This window comes from Oncorhynchus kisutch, linkage group LG2, assembly GCF_002021735.2.
Source record: "Oncorhynchus kisutch isolate 150728-3 linkage group LG2, Okis_V2, whole genome shotgun sequence".
Classification (NCBI taxonomy): domain Eukaryota; kingdom Metazoa; phylum Chordata; class Actinopteri; order Salmoniformes; family Salmonidae; genus Oncorhynchus; species Oncorhynchus kisutch.
In genome coordinates, this window is record NC_034175.2 from 1,461,854 (window position 1) to 1,473,896 (window position 12,043).

At 44.2% G+C, this 12,043-nt stretch overlaps 1 protein-coding gene across 1 annotated transcript; it reads left to right on the forward strand.

Annotated features, from left to right (window-relative positions):
* The first annotated feature begins 106 nt into the window (after positions 1–106).
* On the forward strand, positions 107–11,624 carry LOC109883210 (protein DBF4 homolog A). Its single transcript, XM_020475239.2, has 13 exons — positions 107–319; positions 662–742; positions 849–1,021; positions 7,196–7,390; positions 7,530–7,580; positions 7,784–7,853; positions 7,964–8,052; positions 8,147–8,192; positions 8,750–8,795; positions 8,918–9,043; positions 9,344–9,467; positions 9,616–9,740; positions 10,050–11,624. Exons 2-13 carry the CDS (start codon positions 697–699, stop codon positions 10,960–10,962), a joined length of 2,004 nt encoding a protein of 667 aa, XP_020330828.2. The 5' UTR covers positions 107–319; positions 662–696; the 3' UTR covers positions 10,963–11,624.
* The last annotated feature ends 419 nt before the right edge of the window (positions 11,625–12,043 follow it).

Genomic DNA, 12,043 nt, shown 5'->3' on the forward strand with positions numbered 1-12,043 from the left:
TAAATTATTCGTTAAGGATAAAGCCATCCGTTACTTGCTTGATCAATTTTAACTTTTAAAAAAGCCAGAAAAAATATGTGGAAACATCGCATTCGAAAGCAATGATAACTTTCAGCAACACCCCCTTTTTGGAATGATGGGATTTTTCGAAGCGGGAAAGAACATATAACATCTATGGCACAACAAAATATTATGGCAACAAAGTAATCTTAGCGGAACCAAAACAATTTAAAGATACTATTGAACTCGTGAAAATCGGTTGTAACAAATGTCAATTTACGGAAATATATTGTTTTACAAGACCACAGGCTCTCACGAGGTATATATGAATTTTTAGCCAGCGAGTTAGCAAGCTAACGTTACTTAGTAGCTAGTTAGCTGGCAGATTCCACTTCCTGTAGTTTAAAAAACAGGCTATAAAAACAAAGTTTAAATTGCAGTGGTATGGTTTTGTTGCTAGCTAGGGTCTGTTTGTTTTCTTTGAAGTCCTATTTTTCATTTTAAACTTCTCTAACTATGTCTATTTACATTACTCCTTAAACTTATTTTTGTTTTATTTTTAAAGCTAACGATTTTATGCAGTTTAGCTAGATAACGTTACAACGGTTAACGTTAGCATCATTAACTCAGTTTGTAAACATGTCTATTTCTTACAACACAGGAGAATACAATGATATTCTATTCTCCTCTTAAATTATGAAATCTAGACGCACCCAAAAGTCTACAAAACCCCATTTACAAGGTAAGGGATATTTTTAAACATGTAACTAGCGAACGTTATTACTACGTTGTTGATGAGCCTTATCTGCAAGAAAGAAAAATTGAAACTAACTTTGCTACTTTTTCAGACCCCAAACTCGCTGATAAGGGGCACAAGTCAGCCTCGAAAAGCCATGCCAAACCACCATGTGAATCGTATCCTGCCCCAAAAAAGCCTTTCACTGGGAAACTATTCTACTTAGATTTGCCATCAAACAGAAGAGCAGAGACATTAGAGAATGATATCAAAAGGTTTGGAGGGGTAAGTGAATATTTGTTTACATCTGTTAGCATTTGACATCATGACAGACTGTAAAGTATTATAGCACATTGAATGTGGAGGATAGTTATCAGCTTGCCTGCCTTTAACAAAAGGGGATAATCATTCCTGAGCCAGCGAAATAGGACATTTAAATTGACAGGTTGTGTGAATTGTTAATAAGGTGTTGTGTTGACATACTGCTGATCATGGACCATTTTGAAGTGAAATGACAACTTGCTGGCTTTCACACCAATGTGGCTACTGTTTACTTACTGTGGAGGAGGAGTGGCTTTCAGTCTTTTGGAACATAACTCTTCTAGTGATTGCTTCTGTCTTGTTACCGGAGTTGTTATCTCTCTGGTTGACTCACTTTGATACAGTATACATGCAGTAAGTTATTGTCCATTTACATAGAAATTTGCGGGCGATTCCCTGATCCACCTCTACGCAGACGACACCATTCTGTATACTTCCGGCCTGTCCTTGGACACTGTGCTATCTAACCTCCAAACGAGCTTCAATGCCATACAACACTCCTTCCGTGGCCTCCAACTGCTCTTAAACGCTAGTAAAACCAAATGCATGCTTTTCAACCGTTCGCTGCCTGCACCCACACGCCCGACTAGCATCACCACCCTGGATGGTTCCGACCTTGAATATGTGGACATCTATAAGTACCTAGGTGTCTGGCTAGACTGTAAACTCTCCTTCCAGACTCATATCAAACATCTCCAATCGAAAATCAAATCTAGAGTCCGCTTTCTATTCCGCAACAAAGCCTCCTTCACTCACGCTGCCAAACTTACCCTAGTAAAACTGACTATCTTACCGATCCTCGACTTCGGCGATGTCATCTACAAAATAGCTTCCAATACTCTACTCAGCAAACTGGATGCAGTTTATCACAGTGCCATCCGTTTTGTCACTAAAGCACCTTATACCACCCACCACTGCGACCTGTATGCTCTAGTCGGCTGGCCCTCGCTACATATTCGTTGCCAGACCCACTGGCTCCAGGTCATTTACAAGTCCATGCTAGGTAAAGCTCTGCCTTATCTCAGTTCACTGGTCACGATGGCAACACCCACCCATAGCACGCGCTCCAGCAGGTGTATTCCACTGATCATCCCTAAAGCCAAAACCTCATTTGGCTGCCTTTCGCTCTAGTTCTCTGCTGCCTGTGACTGGAACGAATTGCAAAAATCGCTGAAGTTGGAGACTTTTATCTCCCTCACCAACTTCAAACATCTGGTATCTGAGCAGCTAATCGATCGCTGCAGCTGTACATAGTCTATCGGTAAATAGCCCACCCATTTTTACCTACCTCATCCCCATACTGTTTTTATTTATTTACTTTCCTGCTCTTTTGTACACCAATATCTCTACCTGTACATGACCATCTGATCATTTATCACTCCAATGTAAATCTGCAAAATTGTAATTATTCGCCTACCTCCTCATGCCTTTTGCACACAATGTATATAGACTCTTTTTTTTCTACTGTGTTATTTACTTGTTCATTGTTTACTCCATGTGTAACTCTGTGTTGTCTGTTCACACTGCTATGCTTTATCTTGGCCAGGTCGCAGTTGCAAATGAGAACTTGTTCTCAACTAGCCTACCTGGTTAAATAAAGGTGTTCTCAACTAGCCTACCTGGTTAAATAAAGGTGTTCTCAACTAGCCTACCTGGTTAAATAAAGGTGTTCTCAACTAGCCTACCTGGTTAAATAAAGGTGTTCTCAACTAGCCTACCTGGTTAAATAAAGGTGTTCTCAACTAGCCTACCTGGTTAAATAAAGGTGTTCTCAACTAGCCTACCTGGTTAAATAAAGGTGTTCTCAACTAGCCTACCTGGTTAAATAAAGATTTAAAAAAATAAAAAAAACATTTTGTGGGGTCAGCATACAAAACAGTACACTATACTATAATACATTGGAAAGTTAGTACTCAAGTTAGTACTCAAGTCACACATATTTAAAGTCTGTGGCTTAACTGTCCGACCATGTATTGGGCCTGCATCTGTCCTATGTCCCACAGTTCAGCAACCTGATAGCTGACGCAATCAAGCACAACCCGCTCCTATTATTGCTGAACATTGGGACCTATATCTCCTTCCGGAGTGCAGCAGCTCAAAACTTTGTGCAAGATTGTGCGTGTGGGGTCCTCATAGAGACCCTGAAACCCCTTGCACTGCTGCCCGCTGTCATGTCTCTCTTTTAACCACCATTTTAAATACAATACAAATACAAGTAAAGAAATAATACAACAGTAAAAAGACTATATACAGGCTATATACAGTAGCGAGGCTATATACAGTAGCGAGGCTACATACAGACACCGGTAAGTCAGGCTGATTGAGGTAGTATGTACATGTAGATATGGTTAAAGTGACTATGCATATATGATGGACAGAGAGTAGCACTAGCGTAAAAGAGGGGGTGGTGGGTGGCGGGACACAATGCAGATAGCCCGGTTAGCCAATGTGTGGGAGCACTGGTTGGTCGGCCCAATTGAGGTAGTATGTACATGAATGTATAGTTAAAGTGACTATGCATATATGATAAACAGAGAATAGCAGCAGCTTAAAAAGAGGGGTTGGGGGGGCACAAAATGCAAATAGTCCGGGTAGCCATTTGTTAACCAGTTCAGGAGTCTTATGGCTTGGGGGTAAAAACTGTTGAGAAGACTTTTTGTCCTGGACTTGGCACTCCAGTACCGCTTGCCATGTGGTAGTAGAGAGAACAGTCTATGAATGGGGTGGCTGGCTTCTTAGGGCCATCCTCTGACACCGGTGTAGAGGTCCTGGATGGCAGGCAGCTTAGCCCCAGTGATGTACTGGGCTGTACGCACTACAGTCTGTAGTGCCTTGCGGTCAGAGGCCGAGCAATTGCCGTACCAGGCAGTGATGCAACCAATCAGGATGCTCTCGTGTTGCAGCTGTAGAACCTTTTGAGGATCTGAGGACCCATACCAAATATTTTTAGTCTCCTGAGGGGGAAAAGGTTTTGTCGTGCCCTCTTCATGACTGTCTTGGTGTGTTTTGAGCATTCTAGTTTGTTGTTGATATGGACACCAAGGAACTTGAAGCTCTCAACCTGCTCCACTACAGCCCCGTCGATGAGAATGGGGGCGTGCTCGGGTTCTTCTTTAGCTGTAGTCCACAATCATCTCCTTAGTCTTGGTTATGTTGAGAGTTAGGTTGTTATTCTGGCACCACCCGGCCAGGTCTCTGACCTCCTTCCTGTAGGCTGTCTCGTCGTTGTCGGTGATCAGGCCTACCACTGTTGTGTCATCTGCAAACTTAATGATGGTGTTGGAGTCGTGCCTGGCCATGCAGTCGTGGGTGAACAGGGAGTACGGGAGGGGACTGAGCATGCACCTCTGTGGAGCTCCAGTGTTGAGGATCAGCGTGGCAGATGTGTTGCTACCTACCCTCGCCACCTGGGGTGGCCCGTCAGGAAGTCCAGGATCCAGTTGCAGAGGGAGGTGTTTAGTCCCAGGATCCTTAGCTTAGTGATGAGTGAACGCTGAGCTGTAGTCAATGAGCAGTATTCTCACATAAGTGTTCCTTTTGTCCAGGTGGGAAAGGGCAGTAGTCATTTAGGCAGGTTGCCTTTGTGTTCTTGGGCACAGGGACTATGGTGGTCTGCTTGAAACATGTTTGTATTACAGACTCAATCAGGGACATTGAAAATGTCAGTGAAGACACTCGCCAGTTGGTCAGCACATGCCCGGATCACACGTCCTGGTAATCTGTCTGGCCCCGCAGCCTTGTGTATGTTGACTTGTTTAAAGGTCTTACGTCGGCTACAGAGAGCGTGATCACAGTCGTCCGGAACAGCTGATGCTCTCATGCATGCCTCAGTGTTGTTTTCCTTGAAGCGAGCATAGAAGTCTGATAGGCTTGTGTCACTGGGTGCGGCTGGTCACGGCTGGGCTTCCCTTTGTAGTCTGTAATAGTAGCAAGCCCTGCCACATAAGAGGAGCGTCGGAGCCGGTGTAGTATGATTCAATCTTAGCCCTGTATTGACAATTTGCCTGTTTGATGGTTCGTCGCAGGGCATAGCAGGATTTCTTGTAAGCTAGAGTCCCGCACCTTGAGAGCGGCAGCTCTACCCTTTAGCTCAGTGCGAATGTTGCCTGTAATCCATGGCTTCTGGTTGGGGTATGTACTAGAGGTCGACTGATTAATCAAAATGGCCGATTTAATTAGGGCCGATTCAAGTTTTCATAACAATCTGTATTTTTGGACACCGATTTGCATTCCGTGCAAGCAGTCAGGGTATATGCAGCAGTTTGGTCCACCTGGCTCATTGCAAACCGTGTGAAGTCCATTTATTCCTAACAAAGGCCGTAATTAATTTGCCAGAATTTTACATAATTTTGACATAACATTGAAGGTTGTACAATGTAACAGCAATATTTAGACTTCGAAATTATAGTTCAACCATTTTAATGACCAAAGGCTCGTATTTCTATTTGTTATTATGTTATAATTAAGTCTATGATTTGATAGAGCAGTCTGACTGAGCGATGGTAGGTACCAGCAGGCTCGTAAGCATTCATTCAAACAGCACTTTCGTGTGTTTGCCAGCAGCTCTTCGCAATGCTTCAAGCATTGCGTTGTTTCTGACTTCAAGCCTATCAACTCCCGAGATTAGGCTGGTGTAACCGATGTGAAATGGCTAGCTAGTTAGCGGGGTGCGCGCTAATAGCGTTTCAATCGGAGACGTCACTCGCTCTGAGACTTGGAGTAGTTGTTCCCCTTGCTCTGCATGGGTAACACTGCTTCGAGGGTGGCTGTTGTCGATGTGTTCCTGGTTCGAGCCCAGGTAGGAGCGAGGAGAGGGACGGAACCTATACTGTTACACTGGCAATACTAAAGTGTCTATAAGAACATCCAATAGTCAAAGGTATATGAAATACAAATGGTATAGAGAGAAATAGTCTTATAATAACTACAACCTAAAACTTCTTACCTGGGAATATTGACGACTCATGTTAAAAGGAACCACCAGCTTTCATATGTTCTCATGTTCTGAGCAAGGAACTTAAACGTTAGCTTTTTTACATGGCACATACAGTGGGGCAAAAAAGTATTTAGTCAGCCACCAATTGTGCAAGTTCTCCCACTTAAAAAGATGAGAGAGGCCTGTAATTTTCATCATAGGTACACTTCAACAAAATGAGAGAAGAAAAAATCCAGAAAATCACATTGTAGGATTTTTAAATACTTTTTTGCCCCATTGTATTGCACTTTTACTTTCTTCTCCAACACTTTGTTTTTGCATTATTTTAACCAAATTGAACATGTTTCATTATTTATTTGAGGCTAAATTGATTTCATTGATGTATTATATTAAGTTAAAATAAGTGTTCATTCAGTATTGTTGTAATTGTCATTATTACAAATAAACAATAAAATCGGCCCATTAATATCGGCTTTGTTTGGTCCTCCAATAATCGGTATCGGCGCTGAAAAATCATAATCGGTCGACCTCTAATATGTACGTACAGTCACTGTGGGGACGACGTCCTCAATGCACTTATTGATAAATCCAGTGACTGATGTGGTGTACCCAATGCCATCGGAAGAATCACGGAACATGTTCCAGTCTGTGATAGTAAAACAGTCCTGTAGTTTAGCACCTGCTTCATCTGACCACTTTTTTTTAATAGACCGAGTCACTGCTGCTTCCTGCTTTAATTTTAGCTTGTAAGCAGGAATCAGGAGGATAGAGTTGTGGTCAGATTTACCAGATGGAGGGCGAGGGAGAGCTTTGTACACATCTCTGTGTGTGGAGTACAGGTGATCATTTAACATGTTGATAGAAATTGGTAGAACTGATTTAAGTTTCCCTGCATTAAAGTCTCCGGCCACTAGGAGCCAGCATCTCTGGGTCAGTGGTTTCCTGTTTGCTTATTTCCTTATGCAGCTGACTGAGTGCGGTCTTAGTGCCAGCATCTGTCTGTGGTGGTAAATAAACAGCCACGAAAAGTATGGCTGAAAACTCTCTAGGCAAGTAGTGTGGCCTGCAATTTATCACAATATACTCATCTTCAGGCGAGCAAAATCTAGAGACTTAGATTTCGTGCACCAGCTGTTGTTTACAAATATGCACAGACCCCCCCCCCACCACACATCTGACCCAGTGTCTCTGTCCCCTCTCAGACGGTGGAGAAGTTCTTCAGCAAGGAGATCAAGTACCTGGTGTCTAATAAGAGAGAGGCCAGGTATGTGCAGTGTCATGGCCGCGACCCTCTTGTCCCAAGCCCTGACTCTGGGCACAGCTCCCCTCACCCTCGCCCCCATCCCGGCAGCCACAGAGACAGCCTCAAAGGAAGCTCCCAGGGCCAGGCAGACATGGTGAGCCAACTATTCCTCTCTGTGTCTGTCACTGGTATCTGTATCTCAGTGGGATCATTTTTCATGATATGCTGTATAACCGAAGCTATCCATATATATATATTTATCCATCTCTCCCTATCTCTCTGGTATTTGACAGGTGGTCATAAGCAGGGGCAAGTCTTTTGTGAAGAGAGTTGTAAAAGAGCAGGTTTGTTAATTAAGATCCTCACTAATGAGTTTGGCAAGCTATTTCCAACCTAATGCTACATGTTACTTTTATTGTTTCTGACTGATAGTCGTCAGGAACTTCAGGAAAGTTTGCACTTTGGATCGAAATGCTTATTCATACTTCAGGAGATACTTTGGATTTCAGTTCTTCGGGTTAAGATGTTCATTTGTTTTACCCTGTAGGTGAGAATACATGTCAACGAGATCCTAACCAATGCTCTGGAGTGGGGAGTGAAAATCCTGTACATTGATGGTAACATGTCTATTAATTTGTTTGATAAGAAATGTTGACATAATGCTTAGAATGACAATGATACTTTCGTATGGCAATTTTTTTTTTTTTTGAATTTCCTTCAATTCCAGATGTAATAGCTTATATGGAAAAGAAGAAAAGGAATGATAAGTATACTGCTGAAAAGCCAACCGCAACCACAGCTGCTGTCAAGAAAAGTGTAAGTCATGTTTCTGGACTTATATTTTGACAGTTCTTTCCTGGAATAACATATCATTTACATGAGTCTTGTGTGTTATTCCTTACTAATGTAGGCCAAAGGAGAACCTACAGGAAAACCAGCCTTCCAGAAGTATAAGGGTAAATAATGTCCTGTTGCATGTGACTCTGTTGTCTGTTTACTGCTTTATCACTGTGTTCATAACAGTGATCATAACACTGGTACTCACAGGAGGTCGGTGGCACCTTAACTTGTTTGGGATAGGGGGCAGCATTTTCACTTTTGGATGAATAACGTGCCCAGACTGAACTGCCACATACTCAGTCCCAGATGCTAATATATGCATATTATTATTAGTATTGGATAGAAAACACTTTGAATGATGTCTGTGAGTATAACAGAATTCATATGGCAGGCAAAAACCTGAGAAAAAATCCCCGGATGTCGCTGGGCCAATTGTGCGCCGCCCTATGGGACTCCCAAACACGGCCGGTTGTGATACAGCCTGGACTCGAACCAGGGTCTGCAGTGACGCCTCTAGCACTGAGATGCAGTGCCTTCGGCCCATGTGTTTGATGCCATTCCATTTGCTCCGTCCAGCCATTATTATGAGCCTGCCTCCTGTATATCATTATGAGAAGGTATTTGACCCAGACATAGGCACGGTCTCTAATGCTTTGTTCTGTGTTTTACTCAGGTGGAAGGATCCGTAAACCCTTTGTAAAGGTAGTGGACTCCAGCAGGTGGGTCTATAAAAGAGATGAGACTCCAATGTCTGTAGTATTGACATATTAAGGCAATTCTTATTGTCATAAGTTGCTGTTTGAGCATGTAATATAGCATCTATCTTATGTCTCTCTGCCAGACATTACCGTCCAATTTATCTGGCCATGCCGAACATGCCAGAGTTTAACCTAACGTCAGCTCCCCCCTGCAGTCCATTCTATGTAGACTACCAGGAACACTCTGGGAAGAGACCTAAAGAGCACAGGTATGGAGTCTAAATTCACCAAACGCCTCACCTTCTTAACCCTTCTTGTTGTGAACATAAAGAAAATCCACCGATTACAGAATAAGCAGGGTATATTCCCCTGTCTTGGCATTTGTGTTTTACCTGATTCAACAAAACATCCAGCTTTTCCTACTGTTGTTGATGGGGATTGCTACAGCAGGAAACGGTTATGTATTGCTTAGCACCCTCCGAGACTAACTGCTAAGTCTTGGTTGCTAGGCAACTATATGTGATTGAACTCTGACCTGGCTATTACTTACTGACCTATGGGTGTCTCAGGAACCGAGGGGCGAGAGTGTCAGCCAGTGAGGAGAGGGGGCAGGACCGGGCCAGGAGGAACAGGGAGAAGAAACGTGGAGGCTACTGCGAGTGCTGCACGCTCAAATACAACAACATCAAAGCTGTGAGTTAGAATACATCTGTTTAATGTATGTAAACATAGTTAACACGTGTTTATAACAAGGACCTAATCATGTACAAAAGGCCTTCTGTACTTGATGTAGTGGTAGCAGACGTTGTGGGAATGCTTGACTTGTGTCTGTATTCTGCAGCACCTGCGGAGTGAGCAGCACAAGGCCTTCTCCAGAAGTGATGAGTACCTGGTGGTGGACAGGCTCATCACCACACTGCCCTTCAACTTCAGTCACGTCAAAACAACACAAACTCCAACCACAAGGTACAGTAGTCTTACATTTAAGACATTCTTATCCAGAGCGACTTACATTTTCTAAATTCACCGTGGGAATGGAACCCACAACCCTGGCGTTGCAAGCACCATGCACTACCAATTGCCCACACAGGAGCAAAATCTACCCAAATCAAAAGTAAAAGCACACATATTGAATGCTGTTCAGCCACATGCTTGTTCGGAAAACTAATGCAATGTTGTGTGGAACATTTTGCAGATTGCCTGTTTTTTTTTTCACCGCTGATTTTCTATGTTGTGCTGATCACCACATCTCTAAGTCATTTTTTGTTCCCATAGGTCAAAGTACAGCATAACCTCCCTGTTGTGCGTTCCTGGACCCAGCATACAGATGGAGGAAGAGAAGGAGGGAGGTGTGGAACCCAAAGAGCTGAAGGGGGGATTAATGTCCCTCTGGTCTACTACAGTGGAGCCCCCTCTCTCCCAGAGTGTGGAAAGCCCCTTGGAACAGCCTCGGAAGCGCAGCCTCGGAGCCCCTGTTCCCCACAGCACCAGCGAGGGGGAGAAGAGGTGCTCTTACGTCCCAGACAGACCCCAGCCCAAGCACAGATCCCTGTCCTGCAAACAACGCTGCCAACAGGGATCCCCCCGCAAGCACCCCCAGAGGGCTGGGCTGAGTCAGACACCTGTGTCTAATGCCGAAATAGACCCTTCTACCCTTGACTCTGTCGCCAACCCCAGACTTTCCCATCAGGGCCAGAGAACTCACACAGGCAAAGATGGCCGCTCTTCATTTAGTCACACAGAGGATTTACAATGTGGCGATCCAGCTGGACGTGTGAAGGTCCCTTCCAGTCAGCACAAGGTGGCAGGGCCTTCAGAACACCACAAGCTCAGAGCTTTAGAGGAGAGTGAACTGAGTCAGGATACGTTGGCTGGGGATACTCTTCCCGGGAATACTGGGGGTGTTCCGGAGCTCGAGGCAGGTGACACGGAGACACACACCCCTCCTCCTGCCAGGACGTTACAGAGGAGGGTCAGGGATTACAGACGGAAGAGAAGGAAAGTTGAGAAGCAGCGGACTGCTCAGGAGCAGGAAAAAACGAGCAATGTTCCCAGCAGCTCTCTGTTGAACCTCTGGCAACTGTTCCACTCCAGTGAGGACATGGAGTGTGAGTTCAGAGGCTTTCCCAGCTGTTCCACTCCAGTGAGGACATGGAGTGTGAGTTCAGAGGCTTTCCCAGCTGTTTGACTCCAGTGAGGACATGGAGTGTGAGTTCAGAGGCTTTCCCAGCTGTTCCACTCCAGTGAGGACATGGAGTGTGAGTTCAGAGGCTTTCCCAGCTGTTTGGCTCCAGTGAGGACATGGAGTGTGAGTTCAGAGGCTTTCCCAGCTGTTCCACTCCAGTGAAGACATGGAGTGTGAGTTCAGAGGCTTTCCCAGCTGTTCCACTCCAGTGAGGACATAGACTGGGAGTTCCAGGCCTTCCCCAGCTAGAGAGGGGGGGGGGGGGGGGTTAGGGTGACCCAGAATCTTCCCAATATGAGCGCTAACCTGTTACGGACTCACTGTATGAACTTATTGTATGACAGTTTCATTGAGTGACATAGCAGATCTATATGGGAACCCATTGACTGTGGCTCATTAACCCTATGACTTCTATAAAGGGAATAGTTCCCTTCAGGTTGGGAGGGTGGTGGTGCAACACTGTTGTGTTGATTTAACCATGGCAGCTTCTAGTCTACCTGGCTATTTTACCATGACTGGTTTTATCTGGAGAACAGGCTGGAGCACTATCCCCAGTTCTGTACAACGCCTGCATGTGTTCTGGTGTCCAGAGGAACTGCATGGTTGTGTTTTTGGTATGTAGTATTGTACTTTTTTTTTTTATTAAAAGGGATACAACCGAAGGTCTTCTATTGAATTGTCATTACATTTCCGTACATATTGTACAGGTGAAAAAAGTATCTACGTGACGTCTGTTTGATAAATGAAAGACTACCTAAACCGCTCTGACATGTCTGTGATCAGTTGAATGAGCACATTCTCATAGATAAGAGTACATAGCTCTGACCCTGGACAAGCTGTGTTACACAAAGGAGAGGACTCCCTCAAGGCTAACTTGTCATAAAGCACATCGTCCTCTTATACAGCCACCAACACAGAGAGAGGGATTGCTTCCTCTTTCCCTCCGTAACAGTAATAAAGAAGTATTTGCACTTTCATGTACTGAATGCATCTAGAATTCACCTCAGCATAACTGAAGGAGAAATGCATCGGTTTTCTAGACTTTCCTTATTTGTGTGCCTGTATTTAGCATAGTGCTCTTGTT